The following is a 25,282-nucleotide window of genomic DNA, read 5'->3' as shown; positions in this document are numbered from 1 at the left end:
TTTTTTTTTTTTTCATCATGTTCAGCCACAGGCTCAGATAACACATGGACACAAGAGAAATATAGCAACATTTTGCTGCAGATCCATACTTGTTCATTTTTAAACTGCCCACTGCTCTGGTTTTGCAGGGAACTGAGATCATGCCATTACTGGCCTCTGTGCTGCAAGATGAGACCCAGTGGGAGAAGCCATACAAATTCTACCCGGAGCATTTTCTCGACTCTGATGGGAAATTTGTAAAGAGAGATGCATTCATGCCTTTCTCTGCAGGTAACTTCCATATTCTACATGGCCTTAACTAAGAGGGCATCCTAAGCACATTTACCTGGAAGAGCACCATCCTTGAGGACTATTGTCTGCTCTAGAAAACCGGAGTGCTTGTTGTGCTGCTCATTCAGCAACACCAAACAACTCCCTACACTCTTTGCTCTTCGCAGTTGTTGTATTCTATCTAGTAATCTTTTATGTTGTGTTGTTAAGATGTTTGTTCCAATGGGGATACTGTAGGGAGTATCAGGTTGGTGTCAAAGAGAGGGAATGGGAGAGTTTTAATTTTGTTTGGTTTATGGCCATAAATAAAATGATTCTGAGGTCACTTGAAAAAGGTACAAACAAATAAATAAAAAATAGGACACTTTGCTGTGGTTTGCAAGTCTGCTGTCCACCCCATTATTGATTCACCATCTGATAAGGATGAGGCAGCTGAACTGCTTCCTGAAAGTGTTTTACGTGTGACAGAATTGGAGCCTGCTTCTCCATATTGTCAAGTTAAACTTAATGGTCATGAAGTGGCTATGCTGTTGGCTGATACTTGTTATCCGTACACTATCATTTCCCATCTTCTTTACAAGAAACTGCATGCTACATCAGATCTGCACTTGAAGTCTTCAGTCATCCACTCATGGGGATATAGAGGTTCCCCTGTTACCATAAATGGATACTTCACTGTTGTCATGGAATACAAAGGATGTACTTCAGAAGGGAAAGTGTATATGTCAAAAAAAGGAGTCTCAATATTGGGCGGGAAGATCTACGGGCAGTGTTAAACCCCTAATAGCACGGAGCCCATCTTACAGATGATGGAGCATTCATGTGCTGATATGACTGCTGATTTCTTGGGAAATTTTGCTGATACTCCTGGAACTGCCATACATTTCATACATAAAACTCAGATGAAATCAAATGCAATATCTGTACAACACAAAATGAGGAACGTACCCAGAACATTGTGCCAGTCACTTAGAGAGGAGCTCTTAAGACTACAGCATGCTGACCTCATAGAACCTGTTGATTCATCAGAATGGTGAATTGTGCAAAATGGTTCTTGTGCAAAAATTGAACAATATACTTTGAATGTGCATAGATTTAAGAACTGTGAACTCCAGCATGGTAGTGGATTGTCATCCATTACACAATATCAATGAAGTGCTGCATACTCTGAAGGAGGTCTCAGTGTTCAGAACTTTGGACTTGTCTTTGGCCTATCATCAAATTCCTCTGCTCAAATGTTACTTGTGGGGCAGAAAATTCAGAAAAGTGAGGCCACAACCGCCCATCATCATCATCATACTTTATTTACGGTCTTTGACCAAAAAAGAAATAAAAATCTTTACATAGTTAAAAGGAAAAATATTAAAAGAAAGTCAGTTACACATAAATGGCTAGCAGCTTTTGATTAATAATAATTACACGTAAAAATAAAATAACGGCATTGGTAAGGCGTAAGTGTATAGGCATAATTTAAAATTAACAGTAAGGAATATAAAGCTGTATTCTATTCTTTTGAAGTTCTTAATCTGGTGACCACATAACAGAATTTAGTCACAACGTATGAAATAGTTGCATCTTTATCTGCTAATAAATATGCGACAGCAAGATCCTCAGGTTGTCCCCTCATATCATTTAACAGTGGGCTGATTAATTGAGATCTCAAGTTTTGGTATATTGAACACTTCAAAAGTATGTGGGCCATGGTTTCGATCGCCTCTCCACAGGGGCATTTCCGTTCTTCATATAATAGCTTCAAATTCTTCCCATACAGCATTGCAGTTGGGAAAGCATTGATCCTAGCCCTGGAGAAGGCCCATCTGAATTTACTCAAAGTGATCGTAAATAAATACGTTGCTGGGGCAAGATCCGTCTTAGCATATACTTGTTTATAAAAAGATGGTAAACAAGCCTTCTCTTCCTGGTTGTCTATATCAACTGCCCATCTGCTTTATTTCTACTTGGGGATCAAGACAAGCAACTCCAAGAATAGCCAAATGGATCACCAGGTTCATGAATTTTGATTTCCAAGTGGAATATTTTCCAGGTCTCTGGAATACAACTGCAGATTGTTTATGTCGACTTCCAATTCGATTTTGGTTGTTATAAAGGGGAGGGATATGTTGTAATCTATCTAGTAATCCTTTATGGTTTGTTGTTGAGAAGTTTGTCCCATTGGGGATCCCTTAGAGCAGGGGTGTCAAAGTGAGGCCCTCCAGCTGTTGCTGGCCTACAACTCCCATCATCCCTGGCTACTGGCCATGGTGACTGGGGATGATGGGAGTTGTAGGCCAACAACAGCTGGAGGGCTACAGTTTGACACCCCTGCCTTAGAGAGTGTGGGAGGCGGAGTCAGAGAGAGAAATTGGAAGGGAAAGGAGAAGGAGAAAATTGAGTTGTTTCTGAATAAACCTTTAGCTAAATTTAGGTAAGATTTATTTGTATTATTTGAGAGGGGAGCAGCTATAAAACAGCAGTCTCACTGGATAATAATTCACTGTTCTTCAATGATTACCATTATTCTGCTGTACCATTACCCATTATTTTATTGCTGTACTTTAATCTGTGTTTATGTTAAGTATATTTTTTATTGTTGGCTTGATCATAAATTGTTTTGGGCCACATGTCATAGGAAGCAGTTCAAAATATCATACCTCAGGATTCTCAGTGTGAGTAATGAACCCCAAGGGGTCACAAGCATCTTATAAGGGGGTCAGGCTTGTGCTGTCAGGAGGCAGGGGTCTTATTGGCATCTCCAAGGCATAGGGATGTTTAAGGGCAATGAGCGGGAGACAGGGGAACAGCTGACAACCACCCTGCTCCTCTGATGCATAGAAAGCTAAGGACAGGCATACTAGCTGTGCTTCTTTGGCTGATGGAGTGGAAGAGAGTTCCTGAGAGGAACTTTGCCCCAGCAGCCAAAGAAGCATCATTGCTTCCAGCTTTCGGTGTGTCAGAGGAGCTCAGTGGTTGTTGTCTCCTGCCTCATTGTCTGCTTCCTATCAACACCTGACCATCCTGGAGCCTTGGAGATGGTGGCCAAGGGCAGACCCCGCAGTGGCAATTCTTTGGCCAATGGGTGGAAGAAAGTTCCCTCCTGGGAGTCGAGCTCTCATAAGAGCTTGCCTCCTGAGAGGAAACTCTCTTCCACCCATTGGCCAAAGAGGCACTGCTGCTGTGTCTGCTCTCAACTTTGTCAATTTGGGTGGTAGGAAAAAAAATGTGTGGATTTTGTTGACACAAAATCAGAACATATTGTTGAAACATTTCTCTATTTCTGACTCAGATCAAGTTCCAAAATTCAGAAGAATAATTTCAAAATAGGAGCATTTTAAAAACATATTCAGACATTATGACTAGTATTCAGAAATCAAGATTAGAATCTTTACGTAACTCCCTGCTTCAACATGCGGGGGAGAGGAAGGCAGGGGCCATGTAACTTTGCATGCTATTTTAGAGGTAACAGTAGTATAAAGCTTAGAAATTCCTGTCATGCATCAATGAAATAAGCCCACAGATCCTACTTATTGTTTCAGGTCAGAGAATATGTGTAGGTGAGACCCTTGCCAAAATGGAGCTCTTCCTCTTCTTTACAAGTCTCCTGCAGAAATTCACATTCCAGCCAGCCCCAGGAACATCTAAAGAAGACCTGGATCTAACTCCTGCAGATGGGTTTACAACACCTCCAATGCCCTACAAGCTCTGTGCTGTGCCACGCTCATGAGATGCCGCTCGCTTGCGTTTCTCAGCTCCCTTGTGTCCATCATCCGCTTCTTCACACATTATGGAACCAATCAAAGCCTCAGCTTCATCAAACCTCATCTCAATACTTCCAGGAGTTATACATCTGAGCAAGCCTCACCTACATGCAATCAGGGCTGTGTGTTTGAGGTGTGTGAGCCGGCTCAAAATTGAGCCAGCTTGATCTCAAACCAGGTCAACTTGAAGGCTTGGCTCAAGAGTGGCGGAGGGGGGTAAAATGTTTTTTAAAAGCACCGCAGTGGCCTCTAGATGGTGCTGCAGCATCTGCAGAGGGATCTCAGTGGCTCACCTCCCCCTGCCGGCCTCCCCTGAGTCTCCCTGTGCTGGTTCAAACTGTTTGGGGGCCATTTTGGCTCTCTGTGTGCACATGGTGGCCATTTTTAGGGCTGCCACACATGCACACTGTCCATTTGTGTGACCCGGGTCCTGAAAATGACCAGTGTGCATGCACGGCAGCCACAAAAATGGCCACCGGGCATGTAGAGAGGGCTGGCACCTCCCCAAAATGACCCAGGGAGACTTGAGGGGGGCTGGCAGCAGGAGAGCACCCACTTCAGCACCCCCCACCCCGGGGTCACCACAGCCCTCAGCAGCAGCAAGTCATTCATTTTTAAAAACAATTTTTACGGCTCCTGCCTGCTCGAACTGGGCCCAAAATGGTTCAAATTCTAACCAAACTGGGCTCGGATCAAGTGTACACAAAACCGAACCAGATCCAGTTCAGCTCAAGTCCTATTCAATTCCAGTCAAACCGGGTTTTCCAGTTTTGTTCACACCTCTACTATGTGTATGCTCACATTCTGTGCTCTTCCTAGTATACTGTTTCTCATAGAATCATAGAGTTGGAAGGGACCTTGGAGATCTTCTAGTCTTACCACCACCACCACCCCGCTCAATGCAGGAAACTGCTGCAGCATCCCAGACAGATGGTGGTCCAGCCTCTGTTTGAAAACCTCTAGCAAAGGAGACCCCACCATTGTGGAAGGCAAACTCTTCCATTGGCAAATGGTTCTTTCATCAGGAAATTCCTCCCAATGTCTAGCCTGAATCTGCTTCCTTGTAAAGTCAACCCATTCCTTTTAGTCCTGCCCTCAAAGAGTAGCAGAGAATTAGTGTGCTACACCCTCTTTGTGGCAACCCTGAAGATATTTGAAGACAACTATCAATAGTCCCTCTGTGGGAGTCTTTGAAAGACAGCAAAGACTTGTCTGTTTCATCAGACATTCCCACATCTTATTTGCTGTGAGATGTGAGGTTTGCCATTATTTTTTACTAGTGGTATGTGTTTAGGTAAAGGTAAAGTGTGCCATCGAGTCGCTTTCAACTCCTGGCAATCACAGAGCCCTGTGGTTGTCTTTGGTAGAATACAGGAGGTGTTGACCATTGCCTCCTCCAGCGCAGTGTGAAATGATGCCTTTCAGCATCTTCCTATGTCGCTGCTGCCCAATATAGGTGTTTCCCATAATCTGGGGAACATACCAGCAGGTATTCACACCAGCAACCTTCTGCTTGTTAGTCAAACATTTCCTCGCTGTGCCACTTAAGGTGGTCTTTACTTACTGGTAAACTGCTGTTGTTTTTAATTGCTGTTTTGTAAGACACTTTGAATTTCAGGAAATAAATTATATAATGGCTACTATCCTGACAAACACTGTGCTTGCTGGGGCTGTTCACAGATCAAATCATCAGAACCAATCCAATTCCAATGAAAATGACTATGGTATTGTTAATCCAATATTAATACTAGCCCAAAGTGAATCAACCAGGTCCAAAGTGAATCAAGTGGGTCCATGCATCATCCCATAGGATTAAATGGCCCATACAAAATCATGACAAATTACAAAAACATATATTAAATATGTTATTGTAAGTCAAAATGAAATGGTATTCTAAGTGAGACCTGATTAGCACAGAATAGAGGGCAATTGATATTTTTCGCTAGACACTTTGTGTCCATTAATGCAGTCCAAGTTTGCATTATTATTTTTTAGCAGCTGCATCTCTGCTAAAGAGATGAGACACTGATGACTCATCGTCAATTTATTGTCCACTAAGACACTGAGTTTCTATTTGCACATGCTACTGTTAAGTAGGGATGTGCAAACAGGTTGAACATCGAACTGCTTCAGTTCGACATTGAACCGGTTCGGTTCGACAGATTGAGGTAAAACCAAACCACCCCCTTCCCTGGCCAAACCCAGACTCAACCCCCCCGGCCCATTCAGCAGCTTTATAATTCCATGTAGGGGGCACCAGGATGGCCCAGAGTGGATTGTGGTGGGTAGTAGTGCTCAATGGGTAGAAGGAAGCTACCACCCAGATTTCAAAGAAATCCCCGTTATGGGGCTGCTGAAATCCCAATTATCCCCCTATGTGAAAAAACATAAAGATGTGTGAACTTCAAAAAATTGTTAAATATCACCCCTTTGCCCAATTTCTTCGAAATTTGAGTGGTATCTTCCACCCATTGGGCACTACCCAATGGGTGGAAGCCAATGCCACTTCCAGGGTGCTAGCTCTAGAAATTATAGTTTCCAGAGTTAAAATGGTGATAATTGGAATTTATACACCTACTGTAATGGGGAAAAATTAGAATTCTACAAATATTTAGAACAGAAAATGGCTGAATTATTGAATGCTAATTCAGTTTTTCTGGGAGATTTTAATGGGGTCATCTCTACAACTTTGGATAGAAAATCTGATATGGCCGAAAGGAATTTACAAGGCAGGCTACCAAAAGCCTTAAAAAAAAAAAAAAGAGTAAAACAAAGGTGCTGACAAAAAATATGGACCAGAAATCCAATGACAGACTTTATGAAATAAGCGAATTGAAAGTGGAGAAGAAAATCAAATATTTGGGCATCTGGCTGACAAACAAAAATGCTTTGCTGTTTTCAAATAATTATATCAAAATATGGAATACGGTAAAAATTGATTTGCAAAGATGAATGAACTTATCTTTAATGGGAAGAATTTCAGTTGTGAAGATGAATGTTTTACCTAAAATGTTGTTTCTTTTTCAGACTATTCCTATAATTAACACGTTAACCTCTTTCAAGCAATGGCAAAAGGACATAACTAAATTTGTTTGGCAAGGGAAAAGACCAAGAATTAATTTTTTAAATTTAACAGAAGCTAAAGAGCTGGTCTTACCCTGGTGGCGCAGTGGTAAAAAACTGCCGCCCTGTAACCAGAAGGTTACAAGTTCGATCCTGACCAGGGGCTCAAGGTTGACTCAGCCTTCCATCCTTCCGAGGTCGGTAAAATGAGTACCCAGAATGTTGGGGGCAATATGCTAAATCATTGTAAACCGCTTAGAGAGCTCCGGCTATAAAGCGGTATATAAATGTAAGTGCTATTGCTATTGCTATTACCCTGCCTGATTTAAGGTTGTATTTCGATGCTGTTTGTTTGACGTGGTAAAAGGAATAGATAACATTAAGAAATCCCAGAATACTTGATCTGGAAGGATTTGATAGAAGGTTTGGTTGGCACTCTCATCTGTGGTATGATAAAAGCAAAGTGCGTAAAGACTTTCTTAATCACTATGTAAGAAGGAGTGATTAAGCAAGTGTGAGTGTGGGCAAAATATAAGTGGGAGTTAAGCGGGAGAGTGGGCAAAATATAAAAAATGGCTGGAATGTAAAACTCCATTATGGGTATCCCCGATTGAAGCCTTGGCATGTAAAGAGACCAATATGCAATCTGAATGGGGTACCTATAGGGATTTGTTATGTTTTCAAGAGAAGGGCTGTAAATTAAAAAATTAAATGAAGTACAAAACTTGGTTAGTAATTGGTTTCGGTATCATCAGCTAAATGAAATTTATAAAAAGGATCTTAAGGTTGGGTTTGTGAATCAAATGTCAACATTTGAGAAGGTCAGATAAATGTATTACACACCGTGACGGAATACATTAAAAGAGGAATGCTCAAGACATAAACTAATACCCCCAATACTTTTATATATTAGACATCTCAGAGCTAGAGTAACATTTTCACTTGATGTAACAAAGTGCATAAAAATATAATCCAAAATTCTCAAACAGAAGTATAGTTCAATAGGCACTTGGGTGTAAACAGTTCTAAACTTGTAGTCCTGATAGTCAACTGATGGAGTTCAAGACCTTTTTTTTTCTTTCAAATTTAATTTTTATTCATTTTAACAATAGTAATATTATCATTCATTACAAATACATACAAAAAAGGTAGACTTCCCGCTCACATTTCTTCGTGAATCATCAACTATAAAATTTACCCTTGCTATAATAATAATTCAAGACATAAATTCAAACCCTTACAAACATAATTAACCAACCTGCAATTTTTACTAAATTTCAAACCCTGCTGTCAAGTCCATAGTAGGAAAGAAATTCTTTAGATACAACAAGAATGGTTTCCAATCTTCTTTAAAACATTCCAAGTTTTGATCTCTTAATAGTGCTGTGAGTTTTGCCATCTCCACATATTCCAAAATTTTTATCAGCCAGTCTTCTTTTGAAGGCAGTTCACTAGTCTTCCATTTCTGTGCATATATAATTCTAGCCGCCATAGCGGCATACATAAAAAATGTTAAATTAGTTGTAGAAATTGCACCTTGTGTTACTCCCAGCAGGAAGGATTCTGGCTTCTTAGGAAATGTCATTTTAAATATTTTCTTTAATTCATTATATATCATATCCCAATAGGCTTTAGCCTTCCCACAGGTCCACCACATATGAAAAAATGTGCCTTCAAAGTGTCCACACTTCCAACATTTGTTTGAAACATTTTTATACATTAATGCCAATTTTTTTGGTGTCAGATACCATCTATACATCATTTTATAATAGTAACGTAACATGCAGTAAATTTTAAATCATTGTTCCATAACTTTTCCCAGGCTGCCATTTCTATATTACGCCCCACATCTTGAGCCCACTTTATCATAGTCGGATGGAGTTCAATACCAGTTGAATCCAACAGGGAGAAAACTTCTCATCCTGACGTAGTAATTCTTTCTCATTCTCAGTAAAGCATTCTCATTCTCAGTTTGTTAGAGGTGGAGATAATATGAGTAATTCAACCATGATGCGTTTCAGGGACCAAACAATGTACAATATCCCAAATAATGTACAGTATGAATAATGTACCATATAACAAACGATGTACCATAGTATACGAACAATGTACCATAATATTACAGATTTTCCGGAGACTGCCTTGTATTATTGTTTTTAAACAAGGATTTTCTGTTTCGTAACTGAATATTACTTCTTGAGATAATACCTAAACGGAAGAACAACACATCACATTATATGAGCTCACATCAACTTTCACATCTCTGCCAAGTGCTGTTAAACCCCCCCCCCCCAAATCCACTAAAAACACTTACCATTTGAGGTCTAAACATTATTTGAGCATTTATTATCTGAGCATATATCGCGTAACATTTGAGAAGAGCTATATGAAAATGATGAAAGATTAGTCTCTAAGATGTATAAGTTGTTGCTTTTGGAGGAGACAGGAGATGAAGTGGTTAAAACGACTGATAAAATGGGCTCAAGATGTGGGTCATAATTTAGAAATGGGTGCTTGGGAAAATTATGGAAAACTGATTTAAAGTTTACTGCATGTTATACTTTAAAAGAAGATTATTATAAGATGATGTATAGGTAGTATCTGACATCGAACAAATTAGCATTAATGTATAAAAATGTTTCAAACAAATGTTGGAAATGTGGACAATGTGAAGGAACTTTTTTCCATATGTGGTGGTCATGCTGGAAGGCAAAGGCTTTTGGGGATATGCTATATAATGAGTTGAAGAAAATCTTTAAAGAGACAAGAGGCCAGAATCCTTCCTGCTGGGAATAACTCAAGGAGAGTTCTCCAGAAGAAATTTAACATTTTTTATGTATGCAACCACGGCGGCCAGGATAGTATATGCACAGAAATGGAAAGACACTAAAATGCCCTCAAAAGAAGACTGTTTGATAAAAATTTTGGAATATGCTGAGATGGCAAAGCTTACAGCATTTATAAGAAACAAAAATTTGGAATGTTTTAAAGAAGATTGGGAACTATTTTTGCTTTATTTAAAGAATTATTTTTCCAATATGGACTTTTCATTAGGGTTTGAAATATAGTAATTAACAGCAGGTTGGGTTGGGTAAAATCGAGTAGCATTGTGAGTATGTATGTTTTGATTTATTAAAGCAACAGTTTATATGTATAGTTATTGTGCGCTGCGCAGATAGGCAAGCGGGAATTCAATAATTACTTATCTAGAATTAGATAAATGAATGTAATTTGAAATGTAAAAGCTATTGTAAAAACCAAAAAAAATTTTAAAAGCAAAAAGATGTGTGAACTTCAAAAAAATTGTTAAAAATAACCCCTTTGCCCAATTTCTTTGAAATTTGGGTGGCAGCTTCCACCCATTGGGCACTACCACCCAACCCACAGTGGCCACAAAATGAACATCTGAATCTCCAAATTTGTAATTTGAAATTCACCAGGCCTACTATGTCCTGGGCAAGGTTGGTTCCATCCTCATTGACAATTTTATACAATACCCTTCTTAAAATGACAGTGACCAGAACTGTACGTAATACTCCAAATGTGGCTGCACCATAGAGTTGTATAAGGGCCTTATAGTATTAGCATTTTAATTTTCAATCCCCTTCTTAATGATCCCTAGCATGGAATTGGCCTTTCACACTGAGTCGACACTTTCAACGAGTTGTCCACCACAACCTCAAGATCTCTCTCCTGGTCAGTCACTGACAGCTCAGATCCCATCAGCATATATGTGATGTTGGGGGGGGGGGGGTTGCCCCCAAATGCATCACTTCACACTTGTTTATATTGAACTGCATTTGTCATTTTGTCAGCCACTCTCTCCAAGTTTGGAGAGATCCTTTTGGAGCTTCTTACTATCTGTTTTGGAGTTCAATACCCTAAATAGTTTAGTGTCATCTGCAAATTTGGCCACTTGGCTGCTTACCCCAACTTCTAGATCATTTATGAACAAGTTAAAGAGCACTGCTCCCACTACAGATTGCTGGGGGACCCCACTTCTTACTTACTTCCATTGTGAAAAATGTCTATTTATTCCTACCCTCTGTTTCCTGTCTTTCGATCAGTTACCAATCCAGACATGAACCTGTCCTCTTATTCCATAACTCCTAAGTTTACTTTGGTGGGGAACTTTGTCAAAAGCTATTTGCAAATCCAAGTATACTATGTCAACTGGATCACCTTTATCCACATTCCTGTTGACACTATGAAAGAATTCCAAAGGTTTTGTGAGGCATGACTTACCCTTACAGAAGTCATGCTGTTTCTCTTTCAGCAAGGTCCATTCTTCTATGTGTTAACCAATTTTGTCCTTAAGTATGCTTTCCATAAATTTACCCTTCACAGAAGTTAAGCTAACCACCCAGTAATTTCCTGGATCCCCCCGGACCCCTTTTTGAAAATCGGAGTTACATTATCTACTTTCCAGTCCTCTGGTACAGAGCCTGACTGTAGGGACAAGTAACATATTTTTGCTAGGAGATCAGCAATTTCACATTTGGGTTCCTTCAGAAATCTTGGGTGGATGCCATCAGGCCCTGGTGAGTCGTTTTAATTTTTAGTTCCTCAACACAGTTTAGAACATCCTCTCTCATTACATCAAATTGGCCCAGTTCTTCAGCCTCCACGCCTGGGAAGCTCCGTTCTGGAGAGGGTATCTGGTCAGTGTTCTTTGTCATGAAGACAGATGCAAAGAACTCATTCAGCTTCTCTGCTGCAATCTCCTTATCCTCCTTAATAATCCCTTTCATGTCCTCATCATCTAAGGGTCCAACCACCTCCCTGGCAAGTTTTCTGCTGCTCATATATTTAAAGGAGTTTGGTTTTTTTATTCCCCTTGACACGTCTGGTTATATGCTCCTCAAACTCTCTTTTTGCATTTGTTATTGTCTCCTTGCATTTATTTTGCCAGAGTTTATGTTCCTTCCTGTTCATTTGGGCAGGACTTCCATATTCTGAAGGAAGTCTTCTTCCCTTTTATAGGTTCCCTGACTCTACTTGTTGGCCATGTTGGTGCCCTCCTGAACTTGGCAATACCTTTCCTCAGTATGCATACCAAATGAACTTCTATTATTCTGGTTTTAAATAAGTTCCATTCTTTCTGGAGTGATTTGACCCTTCTGACTTTCTCTTTCAGCTTCCTTTTTACCAGTGCTCTCATTTTGAGAAGTTTCCTCTTCTGAAGTCCAGTGCATCAGCTTTGGACTTCCTTGGCAATGCTCCACTCGCAAATAAGCTGAATTGGATCACACTATGGTCACTGCTACCCAATGATTCTAAAACTCTGACATCTTGCACCAGATCCTGGGCATCACTCAGGATTAAGTCCAAGGTCGCCATCTCTCTGATTGGTTTTGCAACTAACTGTTCTAAGGCACAGAAATTTGTCTTTGTATTGGTAATTGAAGTCACCAGTTATTACTGCTCTGTTTCTTTTTGATGCCTCTCTTTGTTTCTTCTCCAGGTCACTCTCATTGTTTTGATCCAGAGGGCGATAGCACATCCCTAATGGACATTTCCTTTCAGTCCTTGTATTATCACCCATAAGGTCACCCAGATTCCACAACAGTTCCTCAGCTGGTGTTTTCTCTGCAGGTTTTGTAAGTACACAGTCATCAGAAACCTCCCTCTCATTCTCCGATGATGAAGAAATGCATATAGTCCTACAGTAAGAGAATTGTGGATTGCCAGGAATTGGCATCTCAAAATCACTGTGTCTGGCGAGGCCAGCTCTCCTTACCTCTGAGGATGGAGTGGTGAGGGGGTCCGAGGAGGCAGCAACGGGTGGCAGCCGGGGAGAAGTGGAGGAATGACTGCCAATGGGTGGGGCTTGGCTCCAGTGGAGGAGGCGCAGAGCACAGAAAGGGCCAGAGGGGAGGCGCACAAGGATAACATCAGCAGGAGGAGGGAGGAGGGAGAGAGACATTGGCAGCAGCTGTAAAGGGTAGACAATTACAGGGAATAAAAAGAGGCAGGTACAAGGAGCAAGCAGCATGGGATGGAGAAGGCACACGGTGACGCTCAGCTCCCTCCCTGTCCCTGCTCTAAGGCTGGACCCGGTAAGCCTACCCAGGCTTGGTAAAGGGGACAGGGACATGTAGCCGGACACACATGCTGACCAATCTTCACTTGACCTGCAGCACTTAAGGTAACAATAAGATACCCAGGGTCTGTTAGTTCAGAATGACACCCACACTCATAGCAATAGCAATAGCACTTACATTTATATACCGCTTTATAGCTGGAGCTCTCTAAGCGGTTTACAATGATTTTAGCATATTGCCCCCAACATTCTGGGTACTCATTTTACCGACCTCGGAAGGATGGAAGGCTGAGTCAACCTTGAGCCCCTGGTCAGGATCGAACTTGTAACCTTCTGGTTACAGGGCGGCAGTTTTACCACTGCGCCACCAGGGGCTCATCATCATAAGTATACTCCCCACATGAACTATCGCATCGCTTGTCACACCATGAATAATGGGGTCTGCTATTCACCCATTTTTTTCTACGCAGCTTCTGTTTCACATGAGCTTCTGTTTCAGAATCGGAGGAACTCACTTTTCTGTGCTCTTGGTTCTCAGATTCCATATCTGCTTCTTGATGATCTCTGTTTTCAGATTCCATATCCACTCCTTCAGGAGATGTGCTGGAGTCCAGATCTTATCATGCTTGAGGGTGGGGAGTATTTTTTTTTTTAATTCTTATTTTTTACATTTTCTATTGCACTCTTCTTCCAATGAGCCCAGAGCAGTGTACTACATATTTAAGTTTCTCCTCAAAACAACCCTGTGAAGTATGTTAGGCTGATAGAGAAGTGACTGGCCCAGAGTCACCCAGCAAGTATCATGGCTGAATGGGGATTTGAACTCGGGGCTCCCTGGTCCTAGTCCAGCACTACACCACGCTGGCTCTGTGATATCCTAAAAATGGACAGGGCCCTACTACGTTTCAAGGATGCAAGCAGTAAAAATAGACCCACAGGGCACAGTGGTGTCCTGAACTCCACCATGGTCTCTGCAAAAGTGTAAAATGCCTCACGGTGTCTCATTTCAGCCAGTAACAATGCAAAAAATGGATGGGTGGACCCATTTCCTAGTGGTCCATAAATGTCTGAGATTGGTGCAGGGAGCCTATTCTGCACCTGTTCTGAGCATGCCTGGACGGGTTTTGTGGAAGTGTGGCCATTTCCAGATACGTCATACAGTCACACATCCTTAGGGTGGGGGATGGGGGGTTCCTCTATTAGCTCACTGCAAAAATAAAACTTCAAACAATTGTCATGAGCTAGTTCGAGTATTCTGACTATTGTATGCAGAGTTACTAGACAGAAAACAGTACAAATCTTCTGAATAAATGTGCTTCTATTGTAATCACAGCCTGGCAGCAAAGTCCTTGGAGTTTGAAAGTAGGTTTATTGATAAGAAATATGCTGAGTCACTATGACTCCAAAACCCAACCAATAACCTACTGGATTCTGTACTCTCCTTCGCAAAAGCTTGAAGTGAATTAGAACTCCCACTTCATCCACCATAGGCAAGCATATAAGCCATTGGAAAGAGTTTCAAACCCAGACAAGTACTGCAGTCATAAATGGTCTTCAATGCTCTCCTCAGCATTTTTGCCACCCAATTTGCAGACAGTGAGCATGGAAAGCATTTCAGGTATTGGGGTTGAGGAGGGTGCAGAAAGGGGTGAAAGGTGACAGCAGCAGTAGCAGTTTTCCTGCTGGCTGCTGACTGAGGCTGTCAGAATGCCCTTGGGAATACCTAGGAATACATGCTTTTTCTCCACCTCCATTGCTTCTGCTCAGTGCAGACTGGCGAAGCTGTTTCGTGTAGCTAAGACATTGCTGCACACATCTCCCCAGGTAATGGGGGAGGAACCATCCACAGCCCGTTGTGCTCAGTTTGTGTGTCACTTTGCAGATAAAGTAGCTCGCATCCATGCTGATTTGGACTCCAGAGTTTTGGCAGTTCCGGCAGATGTGCCTCTGGTACCATCTGGTCCTATTGTGTTGGATTCTTTTCAGTTGGTGCAGCCTGAGGATGTGGACAAGATCCTGGGCAGTGTGTGGGCGACATCGTGTGCTCTTGACCATTGTCCTTCATGGCTAATAAAAGCTGCCAGGGAGGGGGCAGGTAGATGGTTGGCGGTGATTATCAATGCTTCATTAAGGGAGGGCAAGATGCTATCGTGCCTCAAGGAGGCAGTGGTAAGACCACTATTTAAAAAGCCCTCCCTTGATTCCTCCAACCTGGACAACTATAGACCAGTCTCTAACCTGCCCTTTTTGGGCAAGGTGATAGAGTGTGTAGTGGTGTCCCAGCTGCAGAGGGTCTTGGATGATATGGATTATCTGGACCCTTTTCAATTTGGCTTCCGCCCTGGATATGGGTCTGAGACTGCCTTGGTCGCTCTAGTGGATGACCTATGCCGGGAACTAGACAGAGGGAGTGTGTCCCTGTTGGTTCTGCTGGACCTCTCGGTGGCTTTCAAAACCATCGACCATGGTATCCTTCTGGGCCGCCTCTCGAGTATGGGAATCAGAGGTACTGCATTGAAGTGGTTCTGGTCCTTTCTTGGAGGGAGGTCCAGAAGGTGGTGCTGGGGGACTACTGCTCGGCTCCGTGGCCATTGACCTGTGGGGTCCCGCAGTGATCGGTCTTGTCCCCCATGCTGTTTAACATCTACATGAAGCCACTGGGAGAGGTAATCCAGAGACTTGGACTGAGGTGTCAGCAATATGCGGATGACACTCAGCTCTATCTCTCCTTGTCACCTGATCCTGGGGAGGCGCTGGATGTCCTGAATCGGGGGCTGGAGGCCGTGATGGGTTGGATGTCGGCTAACAAACTGAAATTGAATCCAGACAAGACGGAGGTATTGTTGGTCAGTAGGAGAGCCAATCGGGATGAGGAGATTTTACCGGTTTTGGATGGGGTTGCACTCCCCTTGAAGGAGCAAGTACACAGCTTGGGGGTATTACTGGACCCGGCTCTGCTTTGGAAGCTCAGGTGGAGGCAGTGGCCAGATGTACATTTGCACGGCTTCGGCTGGTGCAGCTGCGTCCCTTTCTCGAGAAGGCAGATCTGGCCACAGTTACCCATGCCTTAGTCACATCAAGGCTGGATTACTGTAACGTGCTGTATGTGGGGTTGCACTTGAAGAATATCCGGAAACTGCAGCTAGTGCAAAATGCAGCAGCTAGGGTTTTATCTGGAGCTGCCTGGTGGTAGCACATCACACCCATTTTGAAAGAGCTGCACTGGCTACCAGTTTGTTTCCGGGTCCAATTCAAGGTGCTGGTTTTGACCTTTAAAGACCTTAACTGTTTGGGCCCAGGATACCTAAGGGACCGCCTGCTTCCAAGGGTTGCTGCTTGCTTAATGAAATCATCTGAGGGGGCTCTGCTGACAATGAGATAGGCTCAGTTGTCGTGCACGTGGGACAGGGCCTTCTCTGTTGCTGCCCCCAGACTCTGGAATGCTCTCCGGGTGGCTATTCGCTCCTCGGTCTCCATCACAGCTTTTAGAAAAAGTGTAAAATCTTGGCTTTTTGGTCAGGCATTTATTTGATTCTCTGCTGCTGCTTTTATGCTTTTGTTTTAAATTTTTAATCAGATTTGTTTAATTTTTTTCCACTAAATATTTTAATTGTATCTTTTTTACCATCTTGTGTTTAAACCTTTTGCTGTAAACCTCCTTGGAATTGCTTTAATGAAAGGCGGTATATAAATTTAACAATAAATAAATAAAATAAATCTGAAACAAGCATATTGGCTGACAGCCAGTGGCTGACAACACAACCACTGCCACTGAAACTAATGAGAGTGTTAAAAAAGAGAAAGAAGAGGGAAACTGGAGGGAAGATAAGCCAGAATTTGCCCAGCCTTTGGGTCTGTTCCTCTCCCTCCCCCCAAGTTCTCAGGGAGCCAGTTCTAAATATAGGGTGACTGAGGAGATTGTGTTCCTCAATATGGACTCTGGTTCCACACTCACAATTAACAAGGATTAATATCCATTACACACAGACTAGCCATGAAACAGAGAAAAAGAGAGCAGGACATGTAAGGAGTAAATAGCTCAGTTACATTGCCATTTAGGGATATGCACAAAACCAGTTTTTGTGGTTCAGTTTTAATTAAAAGTGAACATGTACCAGTTCTACCAGTTTGGGTTCTAAACTGTTAGAAATGGCCGGTGATTTGGTTCAAATAGAACCCCCTAGAACTGGGTCTCAAATGTTCTCCATAGACAATAATGGGGCTTGAACTGACCCATTATTCCCTATGGGTAGCACCCAGGGGTGCCAAAGTGGGATGTGTGGTAGGCCTCCATGGGTGCCAACTACCACCCAAGCCCCAGAGCAATCGGCCAAAGAGACTATTTTCTAATTATTTTGAATTATTTTAAAAAGTTTTTAATTTCTCCCATAGGGAACAATGGGGATTAGATTCTGTGATGTCACATAGATTCTACATAATGAATCCCTATGTAGAATCCCTCCCCCCAAGTCCTGCAATGCTGCCTCATCATGTTTCAGTAGATATTCTCCCAGTAGGGTCATCCAAGGCATGAAGGTCATCCCAGCTGCCCAGCTAAAGCAAGCAGGCACCTATAATGGGCAGCAGTGATGTAGGAAGGTGCTGCAGGCAGACGATCACTTTAGTGACAACGACAAATACAGCGCAGGAGACGGCAATGGTAAACCACTCGGGTTTTTTCAGGGAAAACCACATGGATAGACAAGATACAATGATTGTCCACGTGGTGCCGGGTGATGGGCCCCTCAGGTTGGATGGTACTCAACAAGCTACTGAGAATGAGCTGAGGAACCTTGAGAGTACCGATGGTGTTTATGACGCAGTTAGGTTAAAGCCTTTTGGACGTCTAGATGCTGGTGTTGCAATGTGGGAAAAGAAAATCCAAAGCTGCAAAGACAGAATTACAGTGGGTACGTGGAACGCAAGATAGTATAGTTTCAGGATACAGGATTAATAAAAATAAAACACAGATTATTAAATGGAATTTAGCGGAGGAGGAACAGCAATACCCGAAAGAAAAAGCAGGATTCCATATTAGTGCTAAACCGATTAAAAACCTGGGGATAAACCTAATGATTCCAATAAGAATGAAAGAAAAGACACTGGAGGAGTGACAAAGACATGTCAATCCTTTTATTTGGACCTTATTTGGGCCTAGAATTAAATTTAAGATCATGCAAGGCATAAAAGAACGTGGAGGATTAGCTGTCCCTAAAGTAAAGTTGTGCCGTCGAGTCGGTCGACTCCTGGCAACCACAGAGCCATGTTTTAGTTGTTAGAATACAGGAGGGGCTTACCACTGCCATCTCCTGCTCAGTATGAGATGATGACTTTCAGCATTTTCCTATATCCCAGTTGCCCAGCTGGGATATATATTGTATATTATCAAGCTGCCCGACCCTAACTTAAAGTTATATTATCAAGCTAGTTTTCTGACGTGAATTGTAGATTGGATCAACTCAACATATGGATGGATCATGAACATGGAAGGAGCAAGACTTTCAGATGGATTGTATTTGTCCATAAATATTTATGGACAAATACAAAAAGAACAGATGTGGATATTAAAAATCATTCTATTAGAAATAGTTTACTAAATATTTGGGACAAGTATAAAAACGAATAAGTCCGACTTTATCGCCTTTAGGTTCAATAATAAATATATATATTTTACAAAGAGGAATATATTAAGAAATTTGAACAATGGAAAGAACAGGCAAATGATTTGCAAAGTCTCGATGTTGGTAAAATAAAAATGAAATAGCTGAGAATCTTTTTTCAGACAGGACAAGTGCCCTTTCGTGGTTTCAATATTTGCAGATAAACAGTATAGTTCAGAAAGAGATACAAAAACAAGGGGGGGGGACCTTAGAGAACTGATACAATTTGAAATATTAATAACACAAAATTCAGAGCATTTATTAGGACTTATATACAAGTTGTCATTGAAGTATGACTCAGAATTGGAACAGGTAAAAGATTGCATGATTCAGTGGATGCAAAACATAAACCAAAAGATTGATATGCATCAATGGAAGTATCAATGGAAGGTGAACATTAAATTTACAGTGATGTCGGGATGCCGTGTTACCTGGTTGCTTGGGTGTCCCTGTGGAGGCTGGAGAAGGGCGTAGCATCCCTCCCCTGAGGCTTTTGTTCCCTTTAGGAGGCAGTGGGGATGAGAAGGGCCCAAGCTGGTCAGATCCCAGGGGGGTTGAGAGGGCAAGGCAGGGAGAGCTGCAGGAAACAGCTCCAGGGAGACAGCTAGGTTGGGTGTGGCAGGAAACAGGAAGCCAGGTCAGGAAGGGGGCGGGGCTGGAAGTCGGCTTGAAGCCCTGTCAGCTCTGCACTGGGGTATTTAAAGACAAGGCAGCTGGTGATGAGGGGCTGCTTCTGAGTATGGGAGCCGGGAGCTCTCCAGGAGAGGGAACTGGCTGAATGCAGCAAGCCAGGAGGAGGACTCAGGCTGTTCCCGAGGCTGACCTTTTTGGGGTTGCTCCAGTCATTCTGGAATTCAAGAAGGGCTAGGAGCCCACTTCGTCCCCTGGGAGTCTGACAAGTGAATAGCACTTTAAGAGAAAACTGATACAAAATGTATTTTTATTGGTATCTTACGCCCATGATGATTGCAAAGACAGATAATAAATCTTCTGGAAAATGATGGAAATGTATGAATCAGGCAGGAACATTCTATCATATGTGGTGGACATGCAGTAAAGCCCAGCAATTTTGGAAGACAATCCATTGTAAGATGCAACAAATCTTAAATATTAACTTTCTTTTACTACCATATTTTTTTTTTGTTAAGTATGACAAAACCTTATGTAGCGGTAAAATACACAGCACTGTCTTTATATATGATAACTGCAGCAGCTACGATTCTTTATGCTTTATATTGGAAAGTTAATTTAATTCCATCATTAGGTGAGTGGCAACTTAAGCGATGGGGAAATGCATCAATGGCTAAGATTACTTCATACATAAAGAACAAATCAGAGGATAAATTTGTTGTAACATGGGAACCGTTTATACATTATAATTCAGGACATAGTTTAACACCACATCCGAGATTTGGATTTTCTTTGTAAATAAGGCCACAAGTTTTATATTTCCAATTTTGAGGTTTATTTAGATATGTAGACATGATATTTAATTGTCATTGAGTTAGAATGAAAAAAGATGAGACATGATGGGGAAGCAGAATCCAAGCTGATGTATTCGATAACTGTGAGATGCCTTATGTGCTTTCTTTTTTCTTTTTTCTTTTTTCTTTTTGTTGTTGCTTCTTGGTTGTCTGAAAATAAAATAAAAAACAATTAAAGAAAAGAAATGCCAGGGGTTGACAGGCCTTAAAACACAACTGTCCTTTTTTGTTACAACATGAAAGAGGAAACTCTGCAGAAGCTCCACCCTCAGCTACTGCTCCCAAAACTATATGAGAGCTCCTAACATCCTGTGAAAGGAACCCTGCACAGAACAGCAGAAGCAGGGTTTACAAAATTGTGGCCTCCCCACTGCCCCAAAACAGTTGTGTCCTGGAATCCTCTCTCTGAGGAATGTGGTAACCCTAGCCAAGTGTATCATGCTACAGAAACATTCACATCTCCTTCCATCCTATAGCCCCCACACCCCTAAAAACACTTTGGAAGGAAAGGGTTGGAAGGAAAGGGTCACAGCTTTATTGAATGAATAGTAAAACATTTCAAGCATGGGGCATGGTACTCCACCCACCAATCCCCACCAGCAGCATGGGTCCATGCTAAGGTAAAGGCCACTTCTGGGCTTCCTGCTGAAATCTATTGGACGAGTGCACTGGGACTCAGAGCGATGTCCCGGAACTAAGTCCAAGGGCTGTTCTTCCTAGCCACTCAAGCAAGGTCAAGGTACAGGCTAGGAAAACTTGCCAGTCCCAAGTTGTGAAATCTTTAAGGCCAGCAATATTTTGAAGTTAAGGAACCCCAAACAGAACTCCCTGTACCGCCCACCAGGTGTCTACACGAAGTTTTAAGAGACCCACACTGCTCCTGCCGGTTGTGACCAGGAAGGCTATATAAGAGAAGGAGTGTGAGGCAGCCAAAAAAGAATCCCTGAACTTGCCCCCCCTGCTGTATTCCTATCCAGCCCCCAAAAGGACGATCAACCAAGCCACACTGCAATCTAGGGTGGGTGGGAGTGATAATGTTTGGCGGATGAATGGCAGCTGATTGAGGGCTGGCACAATGTACACTTTGGTTCTGCCTCCCGGCCGCCTCCTAGCCAATCCCAGCCAATTCTCTCCCCCACACCCGACCCCATACTCACAGAAGGACAGGGCAAATCCAGCACACCCAGGGCAGGGCAAGGCAATCGGCCGCAATCTCTAGACTGGTTGATAAATGGGAAATTCCTTACAGCAGTAGAGAATATTTGTAAAGGGTTCAATGTTGGAAGAGTCCCCAGGAAGCTCAGAAACACAAATGCCAGACTGTGTGTGTGTGTGTCTGTGTGTGTGTGTGTGTGTGTGTGTGAGACTGATTAGCTGCAGTTCAACTCAATGTAATTTCCCAATGCCATTTTATCTACCCAGAATAATTAACTAATCTTTACGGCTAGGAGTCAAGGGCATTCAAGACTCTTTTGCAATGTTTTCTTTGGAAAAGCAGGCACCACCCACTCAGCTATAACCATTAAACTGAAGGTAAACCATAAAGAGTAGACTTGAAACACGTGGGAAAGTGGAACAAATTCCTTTAGACTGGGTGGTTTAAATGATCCTCTAGAGACAATCTGAAGGCAGTGTCTAGTACAACTGGAAGGAATATAGTTGTGTCACTCAGTTCAGTTGACCAACAGTGCCCTTGATCAGACTGGATTGCAAACTGCCTTTTTAAATTCCTATTGAAAACTGCTTATTGAAATGGATTGGATTAATCCCATTTCCATATTGTTTCTTTTTGTCTTTACAATTATGTACCTTTTGAAAATGGGAGGTTTCTGGAATAGCAGGAACAATAAACATTTTCCACCAGGACCTAGACCTCTACCAATCATCGGAAACCTCCACATAATGGATATGAAGAAGCCCTACACAACAATGTTAAAGGTAAAGCTTTGTGTTCTTTCCATGGGTGTGCAAATGTCACAGTGCTATATTGGTCAGAGAGCTCAGAGAGTAGTCATCCTACCCCATTCCAACTAGAGAATAGCTGGAGAGAAGGGGGTGGGGGAAGGGGGAGGTGAGGGAAACCATCCATTGAATGGAACCATTTAAATGATCCACTAGAGACAATACCTGGACATAATCCATAGTTCAGATGGACCTGTAGAACAGAGAGGGATAGGAGTGGCCAGTCATGCCCCTGTGCCAGAACATTCCATGACCCCCCACTGCGGATCTCCCCTGTTTCAGAGTTTGTCTGCAGCATTTGAGATCACAGAAGGGAAATATCCCCAGGTTCCACTCTTGCCTCTGCAGACAAGTCCTGAACACCGGGATAATGGTGGGGGGAGGGGGCTAGTTAGAGAAGCAGACTGGTGCAGGGATCTGGCTAGCCAGTGGAGTCCTATCACTCTCTCCTCCACACATTCAAGCTGAATATCCAAATAGGGTACCTGTCTAATACAATGGTGTGAAAGATTTGCACTATCCATTTCCATTGGCAGACATCACTCTTAACTCCAGAAGGTGAACCAAGCTCAATATCAAGTCAGTCCATGGAGAGGACTTGAAGGAAGTTAGATATCTTAGGGTGTAGCAGCTTGTGTTGCAGCTACTGGGCATTTCTGTAATTATTTTTAAAATAAAACTAGAATGTTTATACTTCTATATTTCATAATTTTCCCAAAGATAACTAATGACGTTTTACATTACACATTTCATGTTCTTAGTGCAAAAATAAAAATAAAAATTAGACTTGATTTTTAACTGTATTGCATATATTACATTTTTACTTATGACTATATATTTTATATATTTTATATTAAAAAAACTTTATTTAGGTCGTAGACCAGCAATACAACAATATTAAAATAATAATGATAATAACAATAATAAGATGATAATATAAAATCAGACTACATTTATACGCATTTGGCATATTATATAACAATATTTGGCCACGATATGAATAACATCTGGATCAGGATTAGTGAGCAAATAGTTTCAATAGAAATCCTCTCCACGACCCGGAAAATTTATCAAAAGTGGGGCAATTTTATTTATATATTTTATATATATTGCATATATTTCATTTTTACCTATTTCATTTTTCCTATGACTTCACAACCTCAAAAAATGTGATATTTCTAGGAGGCAGATCGAAGAAGGAAACACTCTGCTGCTCCAAGGTGCATCTATATATATCACATCCAGAGCGGGGGAAACTTTCTGCGTCTAGAATGGGTGGAACTGCTTAGCTTGCAGGAGGGAGCTGATCTCCCCATGGCAAGAGACTACACAGTGGTGGTTGGCGGCCGCAGCAAACAGGCAGCAAGGGGAGAGGCAGCAGTTGGGGGGAGCAGCAACTGTGCAGCAGCTGTGGGGAGGGGGAAGGCAGCAATGGGAGAGGGATTGGAGGCCCATGGCAAAATCAACCAGAAAATTCAGTAGTTTGTATGAAACTAGTATATAGTCTAACATGCTAGATCTGCACCCAGACCACAACGTAAGTTCATCCGGGTGATCATTCTTAATAGACCCATTCAAAACTGAAAATTAGGCCAACAACCAGTATTAGTGCTGCTATATGCAGATGACAGAACAATTCTCTTCTTTACATAGATAGGCTTGTACAGCCGTTCAAAAATTTCAGAAGATGGAAAGCTGACTCTAATAGAGAGTCTGTCAATTAGTTTATATAAAAAATGAAGAGGGGAGGGGTCAAATGCAACCCAGTCTCACTCCCCACTGAACAGGTATCCTCTGTGTTAAATGGCCTGTGTTAAATGGTTAAATGGCCTGTGTTAAATGGTACTGTATTGCATCATAAGTCAGTTGATATCATGTAGCATACGTATAAGGGCCAAGAGGTGATGGTCTATGGAAGAGACCTCCAATTTCCACCATAGTGTCTGTCCCTAGCTATCGAATTAAATGCCACTTTAAAATGCACGAATGCTACAAACAGGGCACCCTTTGGCCAGGCACAGTATTTGTCGATAAGACATTGCAGAATCAAGCACTGATCCACCATAAAGCACCCTTCTCTGACCCCTGCCTGTTCTTCAGTAATTATTCCCTCATTGTCCATCCACTCTCTAAGCTGGCCAGATAAATGTCTGCTTTCCACTTGTTGCAGCCAAAATCTCTACCAGTTAAATATCGGACCTTTGGATTGAAGTGGGAGTAAAAAAGAAATTCCTCTTCACTCTCGGGGGGGGGGGCATTGTAGTAAGAGTAAAGGGTCCTGTCATCCGGGCTAATTCTTGCATTAAAATCTCCCACTAGTACTACACAAGCCTCAGAATGCATTATTAAGGCATCAGCAATACATTTCTAAAATAGATCCCACTGTTTGAAGCTGTCAGCTCACTTTGCCTCATGGATGAGCCACCCCTGTAGTCAAGGCAATCCACTGCCTTGTGTGTTCCTTATCTACATTCTAAGCACTACACCAGCGTGGTTAGAGTGCTGGACTAGGACCGGGAAGACCTGAGTTCAAATCTCAACTCAGCCATGATACTTGCTGGGTGACTCTGGGCCAGTCACTTCTCTCTCAGCCTAACCTACTTCACAGGGTTGTTGTGAAGAGAAACATAAGTATGTAGTACACCACTCTGGGCTCGTTGGAGGAAGAGCAGGATATAAAATGTAAAATAATAATAATAATAATAATAATAATAATAATAATAATGAAGGTGAGAGCTATGCCAGAGGTCCAGCCATACTGGACAGGTCTCACCAGAGGAGCCAGACAAAGAGTGCTTCTCCCATCAACAATATAGTGAGATGTAACTTTAATAAATCTATACCGGATCGGTCGTCGCCCGGGTCAACAAGGACCATGCCAGGTGCTATTGTCCCTGGACATCTGGTGGCAAGTGGGCAACAGGACTCAGGATCTTCAGTTGAGCAACCAGGGCTGGAGACTGCACGGTTACTGGAAGAAACGTCGCTTAACCGAAAAATATATTCGAAAATCGCCAACAAAGAAATAATGATCTGCTATTACAA

The 25,282-nt window shown here is 42.1% G+C and overlaps 1 protein-coding gene across 5 annotated transcripts in view; it reads left to right on the top strand.

Moving 5' to 3' along the window:
- LOC128339760 (cytochrome P450 2K6-like) overlaps window positions 1-25,282 on the top strand; it is a 129,568-nt gene that overhangs the window by 68,063 nt on the left and 36,223 nt on the right. For all 5 annotated transcript variants that reach the window (XM_053284150.1, XM_053284153.1, XM_053284149.1 and 2 more), the window contains 2 exons: window positions 129-270; window positions 22,101-22,213. In XM_053284150.1, the coding sequence (XP_053140125.1) occupies window positions 129-270; window positions 22,101-22,213 (255 nt within the window). The remainder of the gene's footprint in view (window positions 1-128; window positions 271-22,100; window positions 22,214-25,282) is intronic.

The sequence above is a fragment of the Hemicordylus capensis genome, chromosome 1, assembly GCF_027244095.1.
Source record: "Hemicordylus capensis ecotype Gifberg chromosome 1, rHemCap1.1.pri, whole genome shotgun sequence".
In the NCBI taxonomy this organism is placed as follows: Eukaryota; Metazoa; Chordata; class Lepidosauria; order Squamata; family Cordylidae; genus Hemicordylus; species Hemicordylus capensis.
This window is presented reverse-complemented; position numbering and strand designations above follow the sequence as displayed.